At 40.7% G+C, this 27,049-nt stretch overlaps 2 protein-coding genes and 1 long non-coding RNA gene across 8 annotated transcripts; 1 reads left to right on the top strand and 2 right to left on the bottom strand.

Moving 5' to 3' along the window:
- Positions 1-269: 269 nt before the first annotated feature.
- gaa2 (alpha glucosidase 2) lies at positions 270-16,621 on the bottom strand. The gene is made up of 21 exons (XM_040049657.1): positions 16,472-16,621; positions 15,633-15,734; positions 14,876-15,448; positions 14,051-14,196; positions 13,650-13,815; positions 13,279-13,375; positions 12,650-12,769; positions 11,565-11,683; positions 11,292-11,423; positions 11,094-11,204; positions 9,802-9,915; positions 9,611-9,695; positions 9,414-9,531; positions 9,165-9,298; positions 8,819-8,970; positions 8,434-8,582; positions 8,214-8,355; positions 8,027-8,125; positions 6,295-6,459; positions 5,933-6,079; positions 270-1,407 (listed from the first exon to the last, which is right to left on the bottom strand). Exons 2-21 carry the CDS (start codon positions 15,717-15,719, stop codon positions 1,345-1,347), a joined length of 2,919 nt encoding a protein of 972 aa, XP_039905591.1. The 5' UTR covers positions 15,720-15,734; positions 16,472-16,621; the 3' UTR covers positions 270-1,344.
- Positions 1,957-5,893, top strand: LOC120745811. Its single transcript, XR_005698706.1, has 2 exons — positions 1,957-2,238; positions 5,803-5,893. It is a non-coding gene; the product is annotated as an uncharacterized LOC120745811 (long non-coding RNA).
- Positions 16,622-17,437: 816 nt separating the features above from the next.
- LOC120745268 (zinc finger protein 883-like) lies at positions 17,438-25,800 on the bottom strand. Of its 6 annotated transcripts, XM_040050198.1 has the most exons (7): positions 25,514-25,800; positions 24,657-24,929; positions 23,622-23,755; positions 20,952-21,904; positions 20,691-20,868; positions 20,458-20,589; positions 17,438-19,592 (listed from the first exon to the last, which is right to left on the bottom strand). In XM_040050198.1, the coding sequence occupies exons 3-7, from the start codon at positions 23,737-23,739 to the stop codon at positions 18,892-18,894; spliced, it is 2,082 nt and encodes a 693-aa protein (XP_039906132.1). In that variant the 5' UTR covers positions 23,740-23,755; positions 24,657-24,929; positions 25,514-25,800; the 3' UTR covers positions 17,438-18,891. The 6 variants fall into 6 exon arrangements, with proteins under 6 accessions (XP_039906132.1, XP_039906044.1, XP_039905960.1 ...); XM_040050110.1 differs by lacking the exon at positions 24,657-24,929 and having other exon boundaries at positions 25,128-25,800; XM_040050026.1 differs by lacking the exon at positions 24,657-24,929 and having other exon boundaries at positions 25,514-25,798.
- Between the last annotated feature and the right edge of the window lie 1,249 nt (positions 25,801-27,049).

The following is a 27,049-nucleotide window of genomic DNA, read 5'->3' as shown; positions in this document are numbered from 1 at the left end:
AACTGAAATTCAATTTGAGCACATACAATTTATAATACCTTCAAAATAAAATACTGCAAACTGTCGGTGACACTTGGTGAAGTATGAGTACATCACACAAACACGCATTCATGTCGTTGTCAGCATATTCTTTTCCAGTGTTGTCTACAAGAATCCGTGAGAAATACTAATTCACGGCAAATGTACTAAATCAATTTCAAATTTAGGCAGAAATGAACAGTGCTGATCTAAAAACAAGGAAAAGGATCCAGTTTTAGCTTTCATTTGTATTCTGCTCTGTCAGAGTGACGAGTCACAGTAAAATGATTGTACAACACTTGTAATCAGCAAAGTCCTTCTTGTGTTTAACAGTAATACGGTCTTCAGTGTTGAAAAGGGGCTGACGTTATAAAGCAGAGATGCTTAAAAACAAAGAAAAAGAAGAAAAGGAATCATAAGGCACACCCACCTGTCCTATATTGCAGTACTAATTAGTGCAAAACAGACTGTAAACAACTTTCAAGCACATGGAACAAACTACATGATGAACTATGCTGTCACATTTTAAGGAAGCTAATTTTATCTCACTCATTTATTGCACGTCATTTTCTGCTCACGAGGACTTAAAAAAAGGGAACAAAAGTAAAATTAAAAATGCAGTGTTGATTACATTAACTTAGTATAGACTACCCAGACCAAACTATAATATAAATCAGATACACACAAAGAGAGTGGTCTTCCAAAGACATTAAAGCTGCGTTTAAACTGCTATTGGTCAGTGATGACAAGCTTTTCAAAGCATGCCGAGCACAGGAAGGCGATTTTGTCTAATTGTGCAAAGCCTGCATTAGGATGATATTAACACTACAATATGACCCCCTCGCTCCTGAGTACCTTAAATTTCACTCCTAACTGACGGACACTTTGCTTTGGCTCTTTATTCCTAATCATCGGGTATAAATTCTTAACATTCACGCAACCTTTGTATTCAAGCGCGTTTGCATTGACGTCAGCAGCTGTGATCTTTTTTTTAAGTGAATCCCTCCCTTACGAAGCCTACAAGCAAGACACCCAATGCAGATGTGGAAACACTGACAAGGACATCTGAATGGTGAAAATGTTGAGCCCCAGTGATTTCATTTCTACGCTTGCTGCAGAGCTATACAGGCATATCCCAAGGAAAGGTTTGAAGAGTTAAGTGAAATACTGCTCTTTAAAGGGCGACGACAATCAATGAAGTAAATTACCCGACATCCCTATTTCGCATCGAGTGTCTTTGAGTCAAGAGCCAAAGTAATTTGAAAGAAATGGCTGTTCTTATTCTTGGAGATGGCGCGCTGTGCAAGCTTGTGGCTTCACAGCTGCTTACATCCAGCTGATGGTGAAGTTCTGACTCAGGCTGAGACCCAGATCAGCGACTGTTAACACCTGCAGAGAGGAAGGAAAGCCTCATTACCATTTGGAGAATATCTTCATGTGAAACCAAAGCCAACACTATCTGCTGTCTGCATTAAAGCTACAGAACACCGTGGCAATAACACATGGCTTCATGAGCACAAGTACTACAGGGTTTTAAATCTAAAATCTACTAATTTGATATTTTATTCAAGACTTATTCAATAATATTAGTGATCCTTTTTTTTTTTTGAAATCACTGCTTTGTCCATCAATCTATAACAATGCCATCAGAAAATTCTATAATATAAAACTAAGATAACCACATTTACATTTCATACTTTAAATACATGTTGCTGCCAGTTTTTCTGTGCTGGACTAATATCATAAAGTTTTGCATTTCTCGAAATAACTGATCAAATTAATTATTTAATGCCCAAATGCAAAAAAATGACAGCTTTCACTGTACACACTGTGTGACAAACGTGTAAAGTAACAATCAAATGAATTTAAAAAATATTTTTAATTGAAAATAAAGGAAGAGGAAAAAGATGGAAATACTGGGTTGTCATCCAGTTTCATCCTGTGCTAGAAACTGAAACAAGGCTGATTTATGAAACCTAGCAGCTTTAACAAGGAAGCGTCTTTCAGCTCTTTCGGTAAAAACCGAAGGTACCAGTTTTTGGTTGTTTTTTTTTTTGGGGGGGGGGGTCTCAGTAGATACTTGAGTGCTCTGTTGTGCTGCTGATGTGGTTGTCTCCAGCTGTGGAGTCTGTTAAACTGAGAAAGGTCGTTGTCATGAGAAACTGATTTCAGACTCGCTTCTTCTCTCTATTGACATAATTGTGATGCTTTGCAGACTTGGTTCATATGGAGTGCCAGGACTGCCATAATGCATTAATTAAATACACCATTAAATAATTAATTAAATGTGGCAATAATTAATTAAAATTGGAATTAATTAATTAAATAAATAGTTATGACACATGTAATTAATTAATTATTGACACATTTAATTAATTATTTATGTATTTCACATTTTAATTAATTATTGACACATTTAATTAATTAATTATTGACACATTTAATTAATTATTTATATATTTCACATTTTAATTAATTATTGACACATTTAATTAATTATTGACACAGTTAATTAATTATTTAATGATATATTTATTTATTTCATTTTGGCAGTCATGGCGCCTGGCTCTCATCATGAAATAATTTTATCTGTCAGCCTCACCCATCAAACTCAGGGGGCGGGGTTAACGCTGCCCATGCAGCTTCTCTAACATTTGATTGGTTGCCGTGCAAAGTAAGTCAAAACAGGTCGATCCTAGATAATCGATTGCTTGTGTAGACTTGGGGCAGCCAGGTATCCCAGAATGCAGATCAAATCACAGGCAGCAATGGTGGTGGTGTAGTTTTAAAATACCCCGTTTTTCTGTCACCAGCTACACTTTTAACAGTGTTTTAGCCGCGAATGTCGCGACGTATGTCTGGTCAGGTTGTCAACATAGAACATGTTTGCAAAAGTGCTCAGATGTTTTCAGAGATTTCACTAGCTCTGCTAACAATTAGCATGCAGAGTGCACCCAGGGGGTTACGTTAACCGGTTTGTTTACATATTCCACTCTCCGTGTTCCACATGTTGCATTCGCAGATTCTCATTTTCACCGAACGATCGTCTCTTTCCGCCTGGTCTTGTGTCTCTGTGCTTCTGTAACATAAAGAACGAGCTGACATTTTTCTCACGAAACCAGCGATCAGCTCAACAGACCCTCAGTTTACCTGCATGCATCCTCCTCCTCATCTGTCAGCTGTTTAACACCTGCTGCTAATTCAAGAAACACGCCTACGTTACCTGGTGATAGTCACAGTTTAACCGGGCAGCCGGTGCTCGATATAAAGCAATGTCAGCGCATTTTTCTGCACAAGATAAGTAAATATAGTGTTTTCCCCGAGCGCAGAGCTGCTGGAGCTTGTTTCCTTACAGAGCACTTTATAGGCGAAGCAGCTTCATCAGCGGCTGATGTCCAATCACCGGCACACAGCTTTGAAACCTCAGCTGAGTTTTAGCTCTCAGTGGTTAAACGCTGGACTTCATTCACTCAGGTTCTGTCTGTCGGGTCACGTTTACTTCGCTGTTTTATTTACAACTGAGCAAATCGGTTTGGCTGAGGTTAAAGTTACGTTTCATAACTGCATAGTTTCACAGACGTTTAATGGTTCACTGGCACATGTGTTAGACTGAACTATCATCTAAATATCATCTGTTTTTTAATAGTTATTCAACTGTATTCTAAGCACCAGCTGTCTGTTAGAATGTGATTTTTTTTCTCTCTGTTGGCAGAGGTATAAAAAATGCGCAGGAAAATCTGACGTGCATGGCAAACTTCACCGACGATATTTAGGGAGGAATAAACACACATCAAACATAAATGAACCATTTGCCTGTCTCCATAATTGAGAGCATTTTCTCTTCTTATGTCAACACTCTCTCTCTCTTTTTTTTTTTTTTTTTGCTTTTTCGGTCATGTTATCTTTACCTGTCAAAGGCTTGTTACAAACTATGAAACACATGGTGCAGACTTCTGGATGTTAGAAGAAAACTAATACTGCTCATGAAGGAGACTAAAGGCAGGAAGGTGTCCTTTAAAACTAAACATGTTAATAGGACCTCCCTATTTATATCATAGTTTATGATATAGCACGTGTATTTCAGTAATAGCCTGCTGATTTCAGGTGAAAAGTCGCACAGCTCACGTAGGCGTTATCTGTGAAACTCCTTAACTATAATTTATCCAAGTTAACTTCAGTTAACCATTCAGACAGTTCTTTTGCAATGAAAAACATAAACACCCATGCTGGTGTAGGTTTCCTCAGTGCCAGCTGTTAACATTATAGCTGCTTATGCAGTAACCATGGTAACCACGGACTCTAAGCGGCTGGATCGACGGAGGTCAGACAACAATTTTACATGTATGATCTTAAAACAGGACACAGCCACTATACGTGCTGGCCTCATATCAAATGTGAAGGCAGACTGAGTCTATGTTTGACGTTTTTTATATCTAATCTTCCTTTTCAAACATTTAAACAGCAGCGAGTCTGCAGCTGAGGGAATACAAACTCAAATTGTCCGAACAGGTTTGCTCGTTTCTTGGATTCATTTGGTGATTTATTAAATGTATAACTGTTATTCTAATCTGCTGCTGAGTCTCTTACACTTTTCTTTATGCTGTATATTTTCACGTCTCTGGAATAGTTGGCAGTTAGATAGTCAGCTGGGAAACTTTGTGTTAACTCATGGAGCTGAGGATATCGTGGATATGCTGACCTCGCTCCGTGGTGTACAGGGCCGTTTACCCTCATGATTAATATTCACTATAAAAATATTAGCCGAACATCATGAAGTCTGTATGTGTTTCATAGTGTCGAACAACCTTTGTACAGTTAAAGCCAGCAGTTACTACATGACAGAAACACCAACGTTATCTCTTTTATGCGTCTATACACAGGTCACGATGATTACTGAACAAAAACCCAAAGATCAGATGTTAAACAGATTTATTTGCTCTCTCTCCTCCTTAAACATGTTTTTAATGTTAGTTATAATTCAGAATTGGCGACTGAAACACGTAGGACACATAAGAACATCAGGAAATAAAACACCGATAAATATAACCTCAGTAAAAGAAGTCAGCGGGGGTTACTACAGCTGTGTACCGGGGCCTGCGCTTTGTCGGTGGGATTGCTTGCGAGGCGAGCGGGTCTATCCCACGCTTTGCCGTCAGACTGGGCAGACATCTCCGAAATCATCGAAGCACTTTTGCAAAGAGGCTGTATCTTGACAAACCGACCAGACACATGAAGATTAAACCACTACATTCTCTGCTAAAAAAATATTAAAACAGGGTTTTTCAAAGTTCAGTTCTGTTAGCTTCCACATGCCGGTTGTTGTGTGCTAGAAACAATGGCCACCAGGCCAAAGCAATGGTTTTGACTCGATCAGCGTTAACCCCGCCCCCTGAGTTTGATGGGTGAGGCTGACAGATAAAATTATTTCATGATGAGAGCCAGGCGCCAGGACTGCCAAAATGAAATAAATAAATATATCATTAAATAATTAATTAAATGTGTCAATAATTAATTAAATGTGTCAATAATTAATTAAAATGTGAAATACATAAATAATTAATTAAATGTGTCAATAATTAATTAATTAATTAAATGTGTCAATAATTAATTAAAATGTGAAATACATAAATAATTAATTAAATGTGTCAATAATTAATTAATTACATGTGTCATAACTATTTATTTAATTAATTAATTCCAATTTTAATTAATTATTGCCACATTTAATTAATTATTTAATGGTGTATTTAATTAATGCATTATGGCAGTCCTGGCACTCCATAGGTTCACCATGTGCACTTCTCTGTTTGCCCAGTCAGTCTTTTTAAGGTTTTTTTTTTTTTTTATGATGTGTCACCGTTTTCTTTTTCCAAACCTAAAAACAAAAAATACCCCACATAACTCAGAACCTCACCTGGTTGTTTCTGTAGGTAAACGGTGCATCTTGGGAGTTCACCAACACTCTGCTTGGCTTCTCCTTCACACCATAGAAGGAGGCCGACTCCACAGTGATGTATGACGCTTCGATGTGGTTAGAGAGCACCTGGGATGTCATTGTGTTCTACAAAATAAGGTAATAAAAAAAGCTCAAACCATTTTTTCAACAACACGGGTGAGATTCTCTGTAAAGCACAGCTAAATTAAACAGGTCCAGACACAGTTCATCTACACGAGCAGCGGCATGATGTGTGAAGTCAGATAAAGTAGGCTGGAGCAAACAGGAGCAAACACGCAGGGTAGATTACTGTATTCTACAAAATAGATGAAGGTGAGCACCTGAGCAATGCTGAAGATGATGTAGGCGTACTGGTTGGTCTCGTAGGTGTCGATGGTCTCTCCATCATCCCAGAACAGATCTCCACTGGCTGAACCATCTTGAGAGAGAGCTGAGACGAGGTGGAGAGGCTGACCGGTGCTTACCCACAGGGTCAGGTTGGGTGCCTGTTCAAACATGCACACAGAGAGAAAACATGAATGTGAATCAAGTGGAAGACACACACACACACACACACACACACACACACACACACACACACACACACACACACACCTGACCAGTAGAATCGCAAATTCAGACACACACACACGTCGGATGAAAAGACATCAGGTTTTCAGCACAGACTTAAGAGTTTTTTTTTTTTTTTTTTAAAAGGCAAAAGTCCAACACAAGGAGGTAGCATATGGAGCCACAGATATCATTGTTATAGCACAAAAAAAAAATTATTATTATTTTTTTCAAATTGTGGTGTAATTTGTGTGAATTACATCTGAATGTGTTTGGATTAAATGTTATATTTTTATGTTTGAGATGCAGAGGTTTCAAAAGGTTCAAATAATATAATCCAATAAACCATGTATCAGGGCTGTCCAACTCCAGGCATCAAGGCCGGTTTCCTGCAGGTTTTAGATTTCACCCTGAGTCAACACACCTGAATCAAATGTTTAGTTCATTACCAGGCCTCTGGAGAACTTCAGGACATGTTGAGGAGCTAATTTAGCCATTTAAATCAGCTGTGTTGGATCAAGGACACATCTAAAACATGCAGGACAACGGCCCTCGAGGCCTGGAGTTGGACACCCCTCCCAGATATGCACTGATAGATATCGGCGACAAGTGTAGATATGTATGTGCTTTCCCTTCAGATCTAGCACACAACGGGAGATTGTCTGTTTCAGACACGCTGGCACTTCTGGAAACGCTCTGTGGGATTTTGACGAGAAAGCTGCCGAGGTAGGGCTGCCTCCCCCTTACACAGTGCAGTATGGTCTGTGCTGCTTGCTACACAAGGTTTACTGACCGGCTGGCAGGTTAAAGACTGTTTGATGTTCAGTCTGAGTCAGACATTTGCATTCTCACCTTGGCCAAGGTAATGTGAAGCGAAGTTGAGTGCTTCAGCGTGAAGTGTGAAAAGTCCCATTTTAGCCTAAATTTCCTTCAAACGTCGCAAAAATAATAATATTGGAGTTAAAGGCAAAGCTTTCACCTTCTTCTCTTACACTTTGCCACTTTTACTGCTGAGTGCTACTGCAGAGTGGATTGTTTATGGTGTGAACAGGATCCAACTTCTATCCGAACAAACTAGCAGGTGCACGCTGCAAGTTTAGGCTACAGCAGCTCCTGTACCCACTCTGTCATGCTTTGCATTCTGGGATCTGGGAGAGTACCACACATATGTGAAGGTCAGTACGGCCAATCAAGTAGCTGTAAAATGAGCATAAATTCTCCATGTTCTCTACTCATCCAGAACACAGCACCTTCTTCCTGTGTTTACTTTTGTTGCTCCCGCCTCAGACGCACTTGGCCAATCAGCAGACTGAACATTCTCACATGTTTTTTTTTTTTTTAATGACAGATTTTGGTTCGAGTAAACAAACTGCAGTGTAAGATGCCCTTAGGTTTACAGGGATTACAGCCACATATTCTGACTGTACTATTTAAAAGTCTGCCCATGGTTAATTTGAGCATCCAGCATTGTAACAGGCCCGTTTTAGCTGAAAAACCTTTTACCTGTGTTGGTATAATGGAGCCCTCACGCAAATGCACGTTGATCTTATCTAGAGGCGCATTGAGTCGAAGCTCTTCGCCCCTACTGGTCACACAGTCGCCCTGGGAAGTAAAGGAACACACATGATATAAGCACTCTGATCAAGTCACCATACGCTCTGTCCTCGCACTATCGCTCACAGAGTCTCACCGTGTAATAGTCGTACCACAGTCCCTCAGGGAAGTAACCATCCACATAGTCCACTCCAGGATCCAACACTGGTGTCACCAACAAACTCTTCCCCCACATGAACTGCTTGTCGATGCCGTAGGCTTTCACGTCTTTGGGAAACCTTTTGAGTACGTAAAGTTATGCACCCCGGAAACACACGGAATACATGAAAATCTGTGCTTTTAGGATTCCTACTCACTCGAACATTATTGGTCGAGCCACTGTGTGTCCGTGCACATGCGCGTGATGGAAGAGAGTGTAAAGAACAGGGAAGAGAGAGTAGCGCAGCAGCAGAGCCTCCTTCATGGCTGTGCGAGCAAGCGGGCTGAAAGCTGTCGGGTCTTGAGGCTGTAAAACCACAGAAATAAGCCCCACACACAGTAGGAGATGCAAAATAGAAAAATGAATCCATTAGTAGACATGCAGTTACATGTTTAGATTCTCCGAATGAAGTCTCAAGCTACAAAACAAACACTGATGTAAAAGTTTCAGGTGTCATCATGAAACTATAAATAAACAAATAAGTACAATTTTCAGAAGCACAGCTAAACCTGTAAGTGATAAACTGAAGAGGACACTCTTACCTTCATGCTGATGGCGTTGTGGTTTCGTGTGAACGGATAGAAAGCTCCCAGCTGAGTCCAGCGGACGCACAATTCCTCCTGCGTCTCCTCGCTGAAGCCGCAGACATCTGCTCCCACCAGCGGGATGCCCAAAAGGTTAAAGGTCAGCATACCTGCACAGAAGGAAATGGGAGTTAAATATCAAACGATGAGATGGACAATTTCACACGAAACATCCTCAAATCCAAAATGATAAATAATAGAGATTATCCAAGAATTCAAATAAGCAGTTTTACGACAACAGATCAGCCACAGTGTCGTCGTTTATGCATCCGTGTGTATGATCTGTATCTGCTGAACTTCTGACCTGCTATAGAAGTGTAAAGGTCTTTCCACTGACTCCTGTTGTCTCCAAGCCAGTGACCAGAGTACATGCCCTGACTGGGGAAGGTGGAGCGAGAGATCACGAAAGGTCTCTTTGCCACAATTCGCTTCAGAGCGCTGAACACGGGGACAGAGAGGAAGTGAAAACAACAAGACAAAGTGTGTAATGAAGAAGTATTGTAGTGTTTTATTTCCGTTGCGTGTGTACATCCGAGTATTGAGAGCATCAAACCTTGCAGAGGCTTTAGCTTCCATCAGTCCATACAGACTGTGCATGTTGTAATGTATGGACTGCTTCTGCTGCGCGGTGGCACACAAGGTTTTGGCTCTCAGCAAACCTCCCAGTACACCTGAAAGCAGAAGACCCCATGAAACCCAAATGTATTGTATGTTTGTAGTGTGATCTCTGTTGTAGATCCAATCTCCTACCTGGAGTGTAAGGAGGGTTTTCAAGATTGTTTGTTGGGCAGCCGCTGGTCGATCCATCCAGGAAGTTTGATGGCTCATTCATGTCCTAAAACCAAGTGAAGTGTTGTCAGATCTTTAAATAATCATAAGGAGACATCTAGGCAGGAGTGAGTGATTACTTATTTAACAGCCTGCACCGTTCTCATACTTACAATCCATAATCCATCAAACGCCACCTTATCGTGGAACATCTGTAGGTTGTCATACCACCATTCATGTGTCACTTCATCAGAGAAATCTGGATATGCCGTGAGACCAGGCCATACCTGGAAACGGGAAGAAAGAATATTAGTTTAAATTCATGCTTAACATTCAAAACCATGTTCATTTATTATTGGGCTCGCCTGGCTGCACTTAGGAACCGGTCCAGCTGAATTACGTAGAGCTAATGAAGCTGGAGAACTTTCAAAAGCTTTCAGCTATACTGTAGCTACTGTAGTACCGCCCAGATTAATGAGTGAGTGAGCTGTGATGAGCCTAAAGTCAGAGTTTTCTGGTACATGAACGGGGCTCTCTTTTTGTCTTGCTAAATCGCCATGGTAACTTATGTTTAACATAACCTGGTCAGGAGTAGGTCGCTTTCCATGCTCAAGACAGAAAGTTTATGGATTCTCACATTCTGTGTCAGGACACTGAACACTTCTATCAAAACCTCTGAATCAGTGACGTCTACATGGGTTTAAGTGATCGAAGAACTGGTGGAGTAAGAAGCTGGTTCAGTGTAACTCTGCTTTCTTTGATTGGGGATTTGATTTGAGACAGCAGGTATCACAATGATAGTTAGCAGCTTTCAAAGAAAGCCCGGGGTCTCTGCGCATGCTAAAATAAAAGCAGGCTTCTGATGCATTATTTGCATCTTCTGCACAAAATGAACCAATTAAGTTCTGCCCAATCAGTCAAGAGAAACAGCAGGAGAGATAAAGGATGTAAAGACTTATTACAGCACAACACAGGTACATCAAAGTAGAGAAGAGGGGAATGTTTCAGAAAACTGTTAATCCTGTAAATTCATCAGTGAAAGTATTTATTTTACCCCTGGGTGCACTCTCAATATTAACATTAGATAAGTGTATTCAGGTCTGACATGGCCTCCATAATGAAGGAATGAATATTCTCTGTGATAAATACCAATAAAAACATCTTAATAACAGCAATACTGACTTAGCAGCAGATTAGGCCCAGGCATATTTATGCTTAAAATTCCTGTGAAACAAGACGCACAACAACGAACATCTCTGCTAAGTATCTACTGTGCACTTTGATTATTTCATCAGCAAAAGAATCAATGAAAAAGTGGGGCTCACAAATACTTAAATCTACTCTGGAACAAGAAGGCCCAGCACCATCATATACAGGCTCTAGGCTCAACATGTTTCCCTAACTCATTAATCCTGCATCACAGAATATGGCTCAGTTAATGTGGTTGTGTGGCTTCATGTCTCACCTTCCCAATAAGCGTTTTCCCTTCAGCATCTTTAATAAAAACTCCTCTCTTTACACCTTCATCGAAGGGCCAGTATGAGCCCTCGGGTTGTGTGCTGCTGATACCCGGGTCCTGAAGGATTAATAAACGACTCACTTAAACACTCACATGCCAAAGCAGACACAACACATGAGACCAAGTACACGTGTGTTTGCATACCAGGATCATGACGTAGCGTTGGTTATGAGCATGTAGGTCCCTGACCAGTTCAGGTAGTGTGTCAAACTTTTTTGATTCATATGTAAAGTCCATAAATTTGTCCATGTAGTCAATGTCATTCCATTGGACATCCTGCGATTAAACAGACTCTCATTATTATTAATAAAATGAATTCACTCATCCTAAAGCTACTTAAGAGAAATGCATATGTTTAGGGTTAATTACAAAAGAACAAAAACTAAAAACACTGACACGTACTACAAAAGAAATTACCTGAGGCATCCCATAATTCCTCATGCTCTTGACAACCTCCCACGTAGAATTACTCGTGTCGTAGCCCCATCGGCAGAGATGGTACCCTAAGGCCCAGTAGACTGGCATCGCTGGGTATCCTGTGTCAACAAAGATGGATAAAAAGAAAGCGGCGATTCTCAAAACAAAAAAAAAAAAAAAACAAGGACAAACTCAAGGTGACAGAGGCAAAAGGCTGGAGTTATTTATATAATGGAGTTCCACAGGGTTCTATGCTGGGATCAGTTTGTTTACAGTTCACATGCTTCCCTCAGGCCTAGAATACATTTTCATTGCTATACAGATCATAACCAGCTTCATCTATCCATGAAGTTAGATAACACACGCAAATTGATTAAACTACAGTAATGTCATGAAGACATAAAAACCTGGATGACCTCCGATTTCCTGCTTATAATGTGAGATATTTCCAGAGTAATTATCTGTCTTACCAGATTCTTAGTCTAGATGGCATTACTTTGGCCTCCAGTAACACTGTGAGGAACCTTTGAGTCATTTTTGACCAAGACATGTCCTTCAATGCACATATTAAACAAATATGTTGGACTGTTTTCTTCCATTTGTGCAACATCTCTAAAATTATCCTGTCTCAGGGTGACGCTGAAATTAGTTCATGCATTTATTACTTCTAGGCTGGACTACTGTCATTCATATGACTGTTCTAAAAGCTCCCTGAAAAGCCTTCAGTTGTTCCAAAAATGCTGCAGCAAGAGTCCTGACAGGGACCAGAAAGAGAGAATATTTCTCCTATATTGGCTCCTCTTCATTGGCTCCCTGTTAAATCCTAACTCAAATTTAAAATCCTACTATACAAGGTCTATACAAGGTCTTGAATAATCAGGCTCCATCTTATCTTGATATAGTACTATAGTACTGCATCACCCCAGTAGAGCACTTACAAGGGAGTTTTTCCTTCCCACTTTTGCCAAGTGTTTGCTCAAAGGGTGGTTGTCTGATTTTTGAGGTTTTCTCCCATGAAAACATGGATCAGGGTGCAGTACACATGCCTACATATATGTGCATCTCATCACAGTGCTACTACTGACCTACAACATCCACATATTGCTGAACCACTGAACCAGGATCAGGACCAAGGAAAATGTAAAAGTCAAGGATCCCACCAATAGTACGCCAGGTAAGGGCCGGGGTAGGCTGGAGGACCACGTCTGACAAAAAAGATAAGAAACTGATGAGACATTTTTCATCAAAAGAAACGTGCACTTAAGAAGAAAATAGAGTAAGGTATCAGCTGATTATTCTCATTTCCAAACTACATCTTCAGTTTGTGAAAGAACAACACAGAAAACACAAACACAGAAAAGAACAGAGGTCTGTATAATAATCTAAAGGTGATTTTCAACATAACTTAGTTCAATGGCAAAATGAAACAAATCTTATTAAAACTTCAGTACATTGCAAATCATTTTACAGTTTGTGTTGGCAAAGCTCTGAATAATCAATATGACATCTGAGTATGATATGAAGTTTATCGTCACACACTGGAAAGTCCATTTGTAACTTCTGCTTTTATGAAATTGCTTAACTTTGTCAGCTGCTGTCATGTGAACTTGACTTGTAAGCTTAAGCATTTTATTCTGCTGCTCTTGAGTGTTTGTGTATGTGACCTATTGCACATTGTGAAACCAGATGGTATTAGGGTGACTAACAGACTGACCCATTGCATTGCTGTTCAGCAGGAAGAAGCCGTGTGCGTTCCCTCCATCCTCCATTGCCAGGTAAAATGGATGAGCCCCATACAGGTTTGTCTGCTCCTACAGTACAGAAGAAGAATGCAAAGATATTACAATACATTTCATATAATTGGCAGTTTTATCCAGCCAGTTAACAAAATTAATTCAGCCTCCTGTCATCCTCCAAAGACGGCCTGCAACAGCTTTGTGAACTGACTGCAAACGTGAGAGCATGGCAGCAAAGCATCAAAGACGATCAGACAGAATAACTAACTGATCATTTTACTGACAAAAACTATATTAACGTGAACATCTGAGGGATCACACAGCAGCTGTGTCTGTGACTGATGGTTACCGTTGGAGGCACATCTCTAGCCCACATGGTGAGCGTGTTCCAGTGGACATCGTGCAGGAAGGTGGAGCGATGCTCGCCCAGGCCATAAATGAACTGCGTAGGTAGGGAAGTGGAGAACTGGAGGAACTGATCCGCGTAGAAGAGAGGCGCCACAGTGGTGTTCAGACTAACAGGAAACATTTGGACAAGCATTAATGAGACTGTTATTTCATAACTGAATACATATATACAGTTAAGAGTATCCAATATGTATATGAATGAGGAAATCTAACTACAGCCCTTTTCTTCAACGTAAGCCAAATGAGACCTACAACACAGAGCCGCAAGTGGGAAAAAAAATCCCTCTGAATCAGATACTTTATTCCTCACATTTCAGAATGTCCCATTCAGCTCAGACTTACAGTACTGCTCCTGTTGCGCGCCTCTTCACCACAAGACCAAATGGTTGCTTTGAGAGCTCGATGATATAATCTGGGCTTTCTGTCTTGTTGGTGACGGTGGGGACGGAGATGGGAACTTCAAAGCGTGAGCTTGAAGGGTCGGTGATCTTGATGGAGAACAATTTGTGGTTAACTGACAGTAATTGTTACAAACATTTTATCAGAATTTAAAAAAAAAAAAACAACTTAATCAAGCAAATTTACAGGATTAGATTCGAGCCTGATGAAATGAAAAATGCAATGCAAAGGAGAGCAAATTTTTCTTACATCTGTAATAGACAGGTGTAGTTTCTCTTATCTTTATTGTCATGAATACTAATCAATAAAATTATCACAGTGCAAAGGTCAACATGTTTGTTTTATATGCAAAGCAAGAATCAACAGGTGTGCACTGGAAGTCCATCTGCCCATCTTTTTTCCACATTTAGGTTTCTTACAGTGTGACTCAGTCATTTCATATAAGGTTTCTTAACTATCGCTGTCCAACAATCATGTTTATTTAAGACTATAAGGCAGTTTAGCCCGTGCCAATTTCCAAATTACAGCCTTTACATAATACCCTTTTATTTAAACCAAATACCAATTCTTTTATTGGTCTGTTGCTTCCTCCAATTAAGAAAATGAACAACACAGAAACAGAAGATCAGCGCAAAAACGCAGCATGAATTATAAGTTTTAAAGGCTCTTTAATACATGAACATGAGCAAAATGTATTCATCAACTTGTAAGTTTCCAAAATTTTGCCCTTCTATGTTTTCCATGACTAAATGTGCAACCTCTACTCACCCTGACACGCAGCCGCTTGTCCGTCTCATAACGCATCTCCACTTCTATGGTGAGGATGTCTCCAGGGTAATACGTCTTCACCTCCTTCACGAGCGTAGCTTTCTGTCCCAGCAGCGTGTCATTTAGTGACACGAGCGAGTACGAAGGGAACTCTGAAGGATAGAAACACCAAGGGATTCCATTTTTCCCTGACGGGCGACTGGCAGAGGAGAAAGCGGTGGACGCAGGGATAAAGCAGCAGTTCCTTGCTTCGCACAGCTCTCGGGTCACAACCACCCCTCTTTCAGGGTAGCAATCAAACCTCCACGCCTCTGGTATCAGACTGCATGTCTCACTGCGGAAAGAGGCAGCAGTATCGTTCGCTGATGTTTGCACTTTGGGGCCCGGTGTTTGTCCTGGGCCCGGCAGCGGCGGTTTATGCTCCTGTTGGTTGGGAGTGTGCAGCCATAACACAGCACCCAGTAGCCATGCTCCACAGAGCACCAGCAGGAGGCAGCCGATCACCAGGAGGCCCGTGGTAATGGAGCATGAAGGTCCACGTTGAAGCAATGAGGCGTCCTCTGGCTCCAGCGCCTTGAAACACAGGAATGAAGTAAAAATCCAGTTTCAGCACTGGATACAGTAAAATACAGACTTTGCTCATAAAGATCCTAATTCTTGTGAGTCATCCTAATGAAAGAGATAATATACTAAAACGTAAGATTGTAAGCCTCTACGGATTATAAAATGACAAATTTATAAACACAAGCTAACTCACTGAAGCCTCGCCTTGAACAGGCTCTTCTGACAAAACTGCGCTGGAAAACTGGACATCTTCAGGATTCAACTTCTTGTAGGAAACCATTGTGGCAATAAGAGTCTATGACAGTGAGAGACAGAGGAGAGCAAAATCAGTCGAGACATGCAGTCACGATTCATTTCCTTTGTGTGAAGCTGCTGGAAGAAGTGCATGACAAACAGTGAAGTGAAACTTAGTTTCTCCCATTTCAATGCAATGAGCACAATGGAAAAAATATACAAACAAACTACAGTGTCTGCGATGTCTAATGTTTATTAAGCATTAGGGTTAACATTTAGGCATTTACTCAACTGTAATAAATGTCACAATTAATGTGCCTAATACCACCATACACCAGCTGTTCCGTGACTAATATACTGGGCATGCTGCATTTTGAACTGCAGCAAGTTTAGCCTTCAAGTAAAGGTCACACATGCGGAAAAAACGCGTTAACTGCAGTTATATTAGCTTATATAAACAAAGAGAGGAATTTAATGCAATTTATATTTTAATATCGTAATCCAAGCTGCGGTGTTATTCCCAGTCACACTAATGAGAGGTCCTGAACAACTTGTGGCTAACTTTAGCTAGCTACTGCGTAGATATACACGTGAATGTCAAAGTTCACCTAGGAGACGTACGGCCTCTAAGTTCATTCCAGATTTATTTACAGGTGTTAAGCAATAGATAAAACAGCTGTTCACCCTAGCCTGCTACAGTGCTACGCTATTGTTTTTCATTAAGGTTACGTACGTTAGCGTTAGCTTACTTTAGCAGCAGTCTTAAGTTTAGCAAACGTTTACAGACAGGAGTGTTACCTTTAGCGACGTCCAACCGGATATGCTTTATTCTCTGCAGGCGCAGAGTTAGCTTTAAATTACGCGTTACGAAGCTAAATTTTTCGTAGTGTTAATAACCTCTGCCACCACAGCCTGCTCGGCGCGGTGTGCGTTTATTTATCTCTACGGCGCTTTCAGAATACCTCGTAATTCCAACAACTTCCGTTTGACGCAGTCCCCTCCAACAAACTTTGAGCATACAGCCTTTATGCTCCACAAACAAATATCTCGTGTTGATATATATGGTCGGTAAAATAAAAATTACCGACCATATGTTAGTAATTTTTTGTTTCCCAACACTGGTCAGAAGAACGCTTGCTCTCAGCAGTGCTGCCTTTAGGAGCAGCTGGGACTTCTGTGAAAGTGGTGGCAATATGTGGAGGCGATTAGATGACCAACATCTATCATGACTGAAAAAAACATAAGTAAAAATTTCAAGTTATTACTGCAAAATTTCAGCTTGGTATCCCAAAATTTCAAATTATTTTCCCAATTTCAAGGAATCAGACAGACAAACAAACAAACAAACAAACAAAAAAAAAAAAAACGTAGAAAAATGGCTGTCCCAATTTGAAACATTTTCAATCTCAGGTGGAGAAATATGATTTACAGATTTTCATTTGTGAAACTTGTGATGCACAATAGTGTAAACAGAATTTTGTGTTGGATAATTGCTTTGCAAAGTATAAAAATAATGGGGCTCAAATTAAATGATCAAAATATATTCCAGAGTAAAGATACTCACTCACTGTAGAACGTTGCTTTTCCGAATCATATGCATTATATTATTTGTTCACTGTAGCTGGTAATCATGTTACTTTATTCCACATGTTGTCACTGCAAGGTTCTTTTAAGTTTGCCATAAACTGCATCGTTCTGGTCTTTGCAAAAACTACAATATTAAACCTGCCCTAGCATATTCAGGTCCTGAAATCCCAAACAAAGTAGTGTTTAGAACTTTTATTGTTCAACATGACATGTCCCATACATTTAGACAGAGGCAGCACATGGCATAATTAACCACCTACATGGCTTCAAATTATTGCCTTTAGCATCACAGAATTAGAGGATGGTACCTTTAATCATGTCGGTTACTCGGCCTTTAAAAGACGACAAAATCAGGTGAACCCGAATTGTTATCTGGCTAATAAGTAACAATCGAAAACAAGACTTAATAAGCATTCGCCACTTACAGAAGACTGGCTTCATTATTGATTATTTCATGACATTTAGTTTCATTTCTGGCTAAATGTCTGAAAGAAGGTTCAGATTCACCTGATTCTTAAACTGCTTAATGGGCCACTATAACGCTAAGTACAAAAAAATTCAACCAAATTTCCACATACACCATTAGCCTGATAACAAATACTGCATGAAAAACAAGTGTAATCACAGACTTTTAAATCAGTCACTCATAATAATAAGTGTGAGTGGACTATTCCAGTGGCTCCAGGACAGGTAATCAGTGACAGAGTTAGGTAAAAGTGACCTCCAACATGTAGAATTTTAAACACTTTCCAAGATGTTACATAAATTAGTAGAAATATGTTTGGTTGGTGTTACTGAACATCACTTGGTGTGTATCTATTTAGAAGCCTGTCTACACTCTTCAGGGAGTTACATTTTTTAAAGTTAGTATTATTTTCATGTAAATTCGGGAAAAAAACTCATGAAAAGGACCAGTCAACCAATGTGAGAAAAAAAACTTGTGACAGTAAAATTTCAGTCTAGTAGACGCACATATACTGCTTGTGTACTTGAGACCCATTTAAAACAGCTAATCACATTCTTTAAATGTTCAACCATATTATAATGCAGCTGAAATGTGTGCTGAGCTGTGTCTAGCACTGCCCACACAACATTAGTGTACAAGGTTAGTTTACCAAGTGTGGCTAACGTTTCTGTCCGTGCAGGTAAACGTCCACACGTCTGTGCAGACTGTGTTCATGCACCGCTCCAGTAGCAGTTTCTGCCATGGCCTACATGCAGCTGTTCACTTTTTTAAAAGATCCAAATATTTCCATACCGCACCGGTTAGTGCGTCTGTCGTCTGCTTGTTTTTCACATTGCTTGCTTTCAGGTTCTTGTCACAGAAAGAAAGAGAGGCGTGCTGCTGGGGCTACACTCCTACATAACACCTTAGAACAGTTTACTGGCATTATACATTAAGAAATATGAATATTTTGCTTATAGCGCTAACATTTCTTGCGATGACTAGTGAGGAAAGCAACATGTAGTCGCCTGCCCGACTAGTGCTGCACATCCCTAGTGTGAAAAACCACACAAAAGTATGAATTAAGTTCTAATCACAGAGGTAGTCCCTTATTTCCACATCACCTTGTTCCTGTTTTACTGTCTGAAGTCTTAATAATACTACAGGTACATGTCTTTTAAATACATCATCCATCTTTCTTGTCTGTTATGCACATATTAATTGGAGAGTTATCATCGCTGTGTGAGAAGTCATCATTCCTCATATTGAACGCAGACTCCTCCTCAGTCTGAATCTGCTCGTGTTTTCGTCTGTGGAGTCTCAGGCTTTGTGAGCGGCTGAAGCCTCTCCCACAGATGTCACAGCCGTACGGCCTCTCTCCTGTGTGGAGCCTGAAGTGATTCTTTAGGCTTGAAGCTCGTGTGAAACTCTTCTCACACTCAGGACAGTCAAACTTCTCACCTAAGTGGATTTTCTCGTGTTCCCTCAAGCGGCCGGACTGGTTGAAGCTCCTGTCGCACACGGAGCAGTGGTAGGGCCTCTCTCCTGTGTGCGTGAGCCGATGTCTGTTCATGGCCCCCGAGTGGGCGAAGCTCTTCCCACAGTCCGGACAGGAAAACGGTTTCTCTCCTGTGTGAACTTTATAGTGACCTTTGAGTTGCCCTTTCTGGGTAAACTGTTTCCCACACAGGGTGCAGCGGTACGGTTTCTCTCCAGAGTGAATTCGCATGTGGATCTGAAGTGCAGACATCTTGTGGCAGTCTCTTCCACAGAGGCCACAGCAGTAAGAGCTCTTTGGTATGTTGGTATTTGACTCTCCCCGCACTGGCGGTGTTGGAGGGCATTCTTTTTCACTGTTTGCAACACGCTCGGGATCTTTTCCAGACACTGTGGAAATGTAAATATGAAGAGCTAAAACAAGCCATTTGAAACCACCAAAAACAACTAACAAAAAGTTAAAGCTACTAGATATTGGTAAAGTATGTTGGAATATAAGTTTGATGCAGTGTCTGCCATTCGTTATTTCTATAATGGAGAAGCATCACATTTAGCTAAATTACACCTAACAAGTTTCCCGTTACATTGTAAAGTAAAATTACTGGTTTAAGATGTTGTTGTTGCTTTAAAAAAAGTGAAGGCTGTCACCCAACAGCTTTCACCATTGAAAGTCAAAGCCCAGAAGAATTATGTGCAACAATAACCTATAATTACCTTTTTTCCCCCCACCTCTTTAAACGACTGCTATATAGTGTTACTTAATGCTGCTCTAAATCTGGGATAAAGAACATATTTTTGCCCAGCCACTTTATAAAACACATAGACCTTTTCCACTTGTGCCTACTTGGCTCAACTTCGACTTGATTCGGTTTTGGTTGTTTTCCACTACAATCGAGAACCACCTAGTATACTCGGAGTCATTATAGCAACACCAGCGAAGGTCCAGCAAAGGTCCACCAAAGGCCACACCAAAGGAGTATGACAAAATGATGGTATATCTGCTGCTCGGTGTGTGGCTTTTTCTCAGATTCGGGTACCACTGTATTGTTTTTTGTGTGGCCATTTCCCTTGTTGCCAGGTTTCAAAAATGACGGATTTGATTACCAGGTACTACCTCCTAATGGGAAACCTTAAAAACCGAGTCGAGCCCAGTCAAGTAGATACTAGTGGGAAAGGGATATTAGATAACCTAGTTACCCACATCCCAGTTAGTGACTACTCATCAGCAGTAGGATTTGCTGTTGTGTATTCTTACTATTGAGAGGTTGCTGTTCTTCCTCCTTTACTGTAATACTAATTTCTGTGGTGCTTTCCTGATGCTGCTTTTCAGTTTCTTCTGGTATGGTACAGTCCTCACCAACAGACACCTGCTCTGGAGTTTCTTCCACTGGGAAAAAAACAACAACACAAAAACAGCACTGCTGATCAAACATGTTTACACTCCTCTTAATGCGTAAAAAGATACTCTGGAATGTCATGTTTACTTACCGCACAATGGTTCCTCTTCTTCCTCCTCTTTCACGATTACATTCATATGTGGGGTGGGAGCAGTGTCGTCCGGCTGGCCGATGGGTCCTTCCGGGGTATTTTCACACTGAGCTGCTTTTTTAAAACCCTCTGAGGAAGTGGGCTCAGTTGCACAAGGCACAGTCTGACTGACAGACACCTAAAAACACAATTTCAGAAGAAGAAATGGAAGTAAATAAAACACAGAGATACTACTTTTGCATATCTGTGTACTGCCACTACCTCAGAGCTGATGCTGCTGGCCAGATCTCGCTGGGAAGATTCTTCAGCTGCAGCCCGAACTAAGTCTGACACAACCTCTGTATCCGACTCCTTCTTGCTCTGTGTGCATGACCGTTTATGGTTTCTGAGAGTTCCTGCCAATGAGAAGTGCCTCCCACAGTCTGCGCAGGTGTATGGCTTTTCCCCAGTGTGAATCCTGGTGTGCCTCCGAAGCTCTCCAGGAGCAACAAAAGACTTATCGCACTGCGTGCAGCTGTAAGGTTTCTCTCCCGTGTGAGTCCGCATGTGTGTGGTCAGGGTCCACTGCTGTGCAAATGTCTTTCCGCAGTCAGAGCAGTGGTAAGGCGTGATGCCAGTATGGAGGCGCTCGTGTCTTACAAGTGTACCTGACAAGGCGAAGCGTTTGTCACAGAAAGAGCACTGGAAGGGTCTTTCTCCAGTGTGAGTCCTCTGATGATCCCTCAATTCAGCAGCTGAGTTACAGCTTTTCTCACAGTCTGAACAGGGAAATTTCTTCCTCGTAAAGCCTGCAACAACCTCAGAGTGCATTGCCTCCAAGTGCGTTTTCAAGTGCCAGTGACGAGAAAAGCTCTTTAGACAGATGGAGCAGTGGTAAGGCCTCTCACCAGTGTGTGTCCGCCGGTGTAGCCGGAGCTCCCCCTGACTGGCAAATCTTTTCTCACAGAAAGTGCAAGGGAATGGCTTTTCCCCAGTGTGAACCCTTTCATGGATCATGAGAAGCCCCTTTTCTGGAAATCTCTTCTCACACATGGAGCACGGGAAAGGCCTCTCTCCCGAGTGAGTACGTAGGTGACGCTGAAGCTTAGAGGCATAAGGAAAGTCTTTCCCACATACTGAGCAGGTGTGAAGAGAAGGCGGTTTTTCATTCTCACTTGGACCAAATGTCTTTGAGGGAGCATCTGCAGGTATGGCGCCAGGGATGGCACTCACTCCTGTGGAAACACAAAGAACAGATCAGCAACCAAGAATCTGTGTGAACAACTAACACCATGCTTATAAGCACTTCAGAAATCAGGTTACCAGATGTTGTCTATAAAGCTGACTGGGCGAGGGAACTGCCAATATTTAATTTTGAAACAGTTCCCAAATAACTAAAAAATTAAACAATAGAGTCAGTAGCCTCTCCAATGAGCTTTCATCCTGCACACAGATTCCAGCTCCACGTCCTTCGAATGTAGCTGCTGAAGATGGTCCTCATTTGGACGTAACAATAAGTTCTGTCAGTGAAGCTGGCATCTGTCTTACCGTGGAGGAAGAGACTCTCTGGAGAGACAGCTTTAGGATATCAACAGCAACGTAACCAGCCTGCAGACATGGACACACGAGACAGGAAGCGCCGGGGCCGACTGATTAGCAGCCACTGAGCAATCAAAATGAGAGCAAGAGGATTGCTCACTAGTCAAACTAATCATGGATTGCATAGTTCTCTCTGATCGTCACCAAATACACAGTCACATGATTCATGACCAACATTAAAATTCTGAACCAACTGAGCTGATTGCCAAAAAATAAATAAATTATCTAATAAACTCAGACACACTTTGTGAAGATGGTCAAAAGTGATGGATTCTTCCCCATCTTAGATCAAACATTATCACTACTGTTTTTGCCAAAATCCAAAAGTGGCTATATTCACTTATTTTAGTTTTTCTCTTACCAATTTATTTAACAATTTCAGAAGCAGGCCATGCTTCTTCAAAAAAACAAAAAAACAAACTAGTGGCAGATCGGAGCAGCTGCAGGACCTTTGGAAATAATTCTTCTTGAGAAGTATATTAGAGCATTTTTCCATCTATAGTTTGTTTACTCTGGTATAAATCAGTTTATGAGTTTGTAAACTTGTAGCTTTTTCCTGTGATTTGGTTTCTTTTCACACAGAGGAACCAAATGTGTCACTACAAACCATGTGAGAATATCCAGTCCACTTATTTCCTGAAAGTAAATACAGGAAGAAGGTGCTGTGTTCTGGATGAGTGGAGAACATGGAGAATTTATGCTCATATCACAGCTACTTAATAGGCCGTACTGATATACTATGGTACCCGCCCGCATCCCAGAATGCAATGCATACATGGCTAAAGGGAAGTGTTTAGCTCTAACTTGCAACATATATCTGGTAGCTGGGTCAGATTGCATTCATGCTATAAATGAAACGCTTTACAGTTTGTTTGGAATTGAACTGAGACCAAGGGTCTCGGTCCAGCTGTTTTCATCCACACCAGCATGCGATCACCATGTTCACATCTGCACAAGCAAACTGCAACAAACCACAGTCTGATTTTAAACAGAATAAACACTGCAGGTGTAAAACTGTACTTTCTTTGAAACTAACTAAATCTGAGAGAAAGAAAGCCAAAAATGCCTTTTCTGATAGGCCATTAATGAGGAGAGGACATGCACAGATGACACTGTCCAGTTAATTAGATTAACAAATGCACCTAACGTGAGAACTTCCAATTTTCAGCACACAGTTATACTGCTACTGTGTTGAATTACGTTGAATAATAAAGGAAGGTACATGCCTCACACAGGAAATCACCACAAACCACAAGAATCAAAACTCCTACGACTCACACAGTATTTAAAACATCACTAGTTTCTATTTTTCTTGTCGGTGGTTAATTTTTGCTGTTGTTTTTTTTAACTCACTCAGATCTGAGAAATCCACTTCTTCACCATCAGAGTTGATCAGCCCTCCAATCTCTTGCTGATCATCTTCAGTAAGGATCACAACTGAACCAAAGTCTTCTGGGTTTTCAGAGCCCATCTCTCAAATATACAGCCTGATAAAGGTGAATAACTGTCAGTAAACAAACACCAAAGTAATAGTTCACACCAAACTACTGTCTGCAGTTGGCCAAAAGTATCAGACTTCTTTTAGACTCTTTCCTTTTGGCCCCTATATTATATGTCTAAAACATGCATTTGAAATAATGAGAGCAAAAACATAAGTATTTTAGCATTACACTACAAAGGGACATATAAACATAATTCCCTGATTTGGCTTCCTGAGTAGTTTTATTTATCATAAATATAATTTTCTCTCATTTCCTGATTTGGATCAGCACATTGTGAAGAAAAGGAAAAAATTATTGTGTGTGTGTGTGTGTGTGTGTGTGTATATATATATATATATATATATAAGTTGTTTACTTGGGTGATAACGATTACAAATGTTACAAGCACAGACCACACAGAAAACATATTTCTTTGCAGAAACCATATTCAAGGTACTTCTTATTAGGATTAAATGTTTATCAGAATTAAGCATGACATACTGGCAGCAATAAAATAGATGTGTATTACAAATGCATTAATATATCAGGCAGACATCGGCCTTGGCCAGTGTTCTTGTTGACTGCGATTGGCAGATGATGAGATTTACTGTTGGCAGTAGCCGATGTTTATCTGTTGTGTCATCAATTTTGTGGTGGCTAAATGTTCAAAGACAGTGTGATGAAGAGCAGAAAGATGTTTGTTTGTTTTTTTAAAATGAAGATTTATTTATTTCTCTGGCACAAAAGACGGAATAACAGCTAAAGAAAAAAAAAAACACTGGTATTAAAAACTAGTATGGGTACATAAATTCACAAGTGGGGCATCTCAAATGATTACAGTGTTGTTTCTGATATTATTACATTTCATAATGAGCCACAGATTTTTATTTAACCCAGCTGTGATTACCTCATTAGGTTGATTCATTTAATGCCACAAATAACCCACTGGGGCTCACACAGTGACTGATGTTCTCTTCATTTGGTTGCAGTCTGCTTAAGTTTAGATCCATCGACAGATGGATCTGAGTAATAAAGGCATTCTTGTCACAGTGAGCAAACTGCCTCCATCGTCCTGCTCAAGGACACTTGGGCAGCTTAGATGCTGCTCTGTAGAGGAGGTGAACCAGGCTGGGCCTTTAAATCTGAGCTGCCTCTTCAGTGACCTATATTACTGTGAATTCTGTGTAAAAATAAATAAATAAAATAATTCAGCAAGCTCTGAAGTGGTCTGCAGTAGGGGAAGCTGTACTCATACATCTGTGTCAACTGAGTGTCTCGGCTAGCTCAGTAGCATTAGCTCGGAGGGGCTAATCTGTCTCCATCCATGAAGTGTCACATTAATGTTGACTTAAGTTAAGCAGCAGCCTGACTGACTGACCTGTTGGTGTATATAAGTCGTGGCAATGAATAGCCATCTCAGCCGGAGCAGACGTACACAGTAGTACAGACAATTTGACCTCAGGCTGAATGATGCCTGTGAGTCGTGACGCGGCGGTGACCAGCGCTTTGGTCAGCCACCATCTCTGCCTCCATCTACTGTTATTAAACAGCTAGCCACTAACGTTTACCAGCTATGCTCATCTTAGCAGGTAGCTATCAGCCCCCTTAAGCTACAACCGATATTCAGCAACTAATAACAGGTCTCACCGTCTCATGCTCCGACGTTAAAAGTGATAAATTTGCGCAGACTCCCCCTAAGCTCTGCAAACGACGCTAACTCAGCTAGCTAACACTTAACAACAGACAATAGACATTTTGACCAACCTCTGTATAGATTTTTCCCCCAGGTAAAAAAGTAGTCGCTCGACAGAAGTTTATGGAGACGACCTAGAAATATTTCTACGTCTCCCTTGGGTTCATGCTCATGTGTTCACACAGTGTGTCAAATTAATGTCAACTAATGAGTTACGGCAAATAAGCGTCTGGATTTGATGACAACCTTTCTAGCTTTAGCTTCTAGCTTCAAGTATCGTCGGAACTTCCGGTTGGCCTTTTAAATCACAATAAAAGCATCGGTAATAACATTTCGTGGAGCTTTTTTGTCAATTCGCAAACATGCAAAACCGTTTTGAAATGTGTTAAAACCGCACTGCAGTCAGTCATTCCTTAAATATTCAAACAGAAGAGGATCGTCAAGCACAGGTGTAACTATTGGAATTCTCTGCTGCACTGCACTAATAAATGCAACATACAAGATTAATACATTCACGAGCTTCTGCTATGACGCATTCAATTATGTCTCTATTTACTTTTCAAGTGCTGCAAATGTCAAATGCATGTGAATAATGTGCACTCACTGGCCATTTCATTAGGTAAACCTTGTCAACAACGTATAAATATAAATATATATTCAGCCAGTCGCATGGAAACAACTCAGTGCATTCAGGCATGTAGACATGTTGAAGAAGAGCATCAAATCACTTCAAACTCAATGAGGAAGAAAGCCAATTTAAGTGTTTTTGAATTGGACACAGTTAGAAAAAAGAGAAAATATCCTGTGAGCGGCAGTTCTCTGGGTGAAAATGCTTTGTTGATGTCAGAAGAGAATAACCAGGCTGCTGCAAACTGCTAGAAAGGCAATAGTAACTCAGCCACTCATTACAACCAAGGTATGCAGAAGAGCATCTCTGAATGCACACTTATCATTTTGAAGCGGTTGTGTTACAGCTTTCAAGAACACACCAGGTGTCACTCCTGACATCAAGGCTCACCAAAATTAGATATTAGAAGATTGAAGAAATGTTGCCTGATCTGACAAGTCTTCATTTGGACAGTAGTGTCAGAACTTGTTGTAAACCGCATGAAAGCATCCATCCTGGCATGATGTAATGACATGGGAATATATTTTTGGCACACTTCAGGTCTCTCCGTACCAACTGAGCATTGTTCAAAGCCTACCTATGCACTATGATGACCATGCCTATCACTTTAATAACATTAATGTACCTGGGTTAGAAAGTCTATGCATAAGATAACCTAAAATCTTTCTGGAAGCCAAACACACCTTTTCAGTACCACGTTGGACGGCCTTTTTACCTTCAGAACTGCCTTCATTCTTCGTGGCACAGATTCAAGAATCAGAATCAGAAAGGGTTTTTATTGCCAAATGTTGAGCAGGTTTACAACATTAGGAAGGTCAACAAGGTGTTTGTAACATTCCTCAGAGATTTTGGTCCATGTTGACATGATAGCATCACACAGTTGCTGCAGATATGTTGGCTGCACATCCGTGATGCAACTCTCCCAATCCACCACATTTCAAATGTGCTCATTGTCATGTTTCATTAACTCTAATCTAAC

Source organism: Simochromis diagramma, unplaced genomic scaffold (assembly GCF_900408965.1).
Source record: "Simochromis diagramma unplaced genomic scaffold, fSimDia1.1 OVJJ01000798.1, whole genome shotgun sequence".
Lineage (NCBI taxonomy): Eukaryota > Metazoa > Chordata > Actinopteri > Cichliformes > Cichlidae > Simochromis > Simochromis diagramma.
The sequence above is the reverse complement of the archived record's forward strand: the minus strand, read 5'-3'. Positions and strand labels throughout refer to the sequence as shown.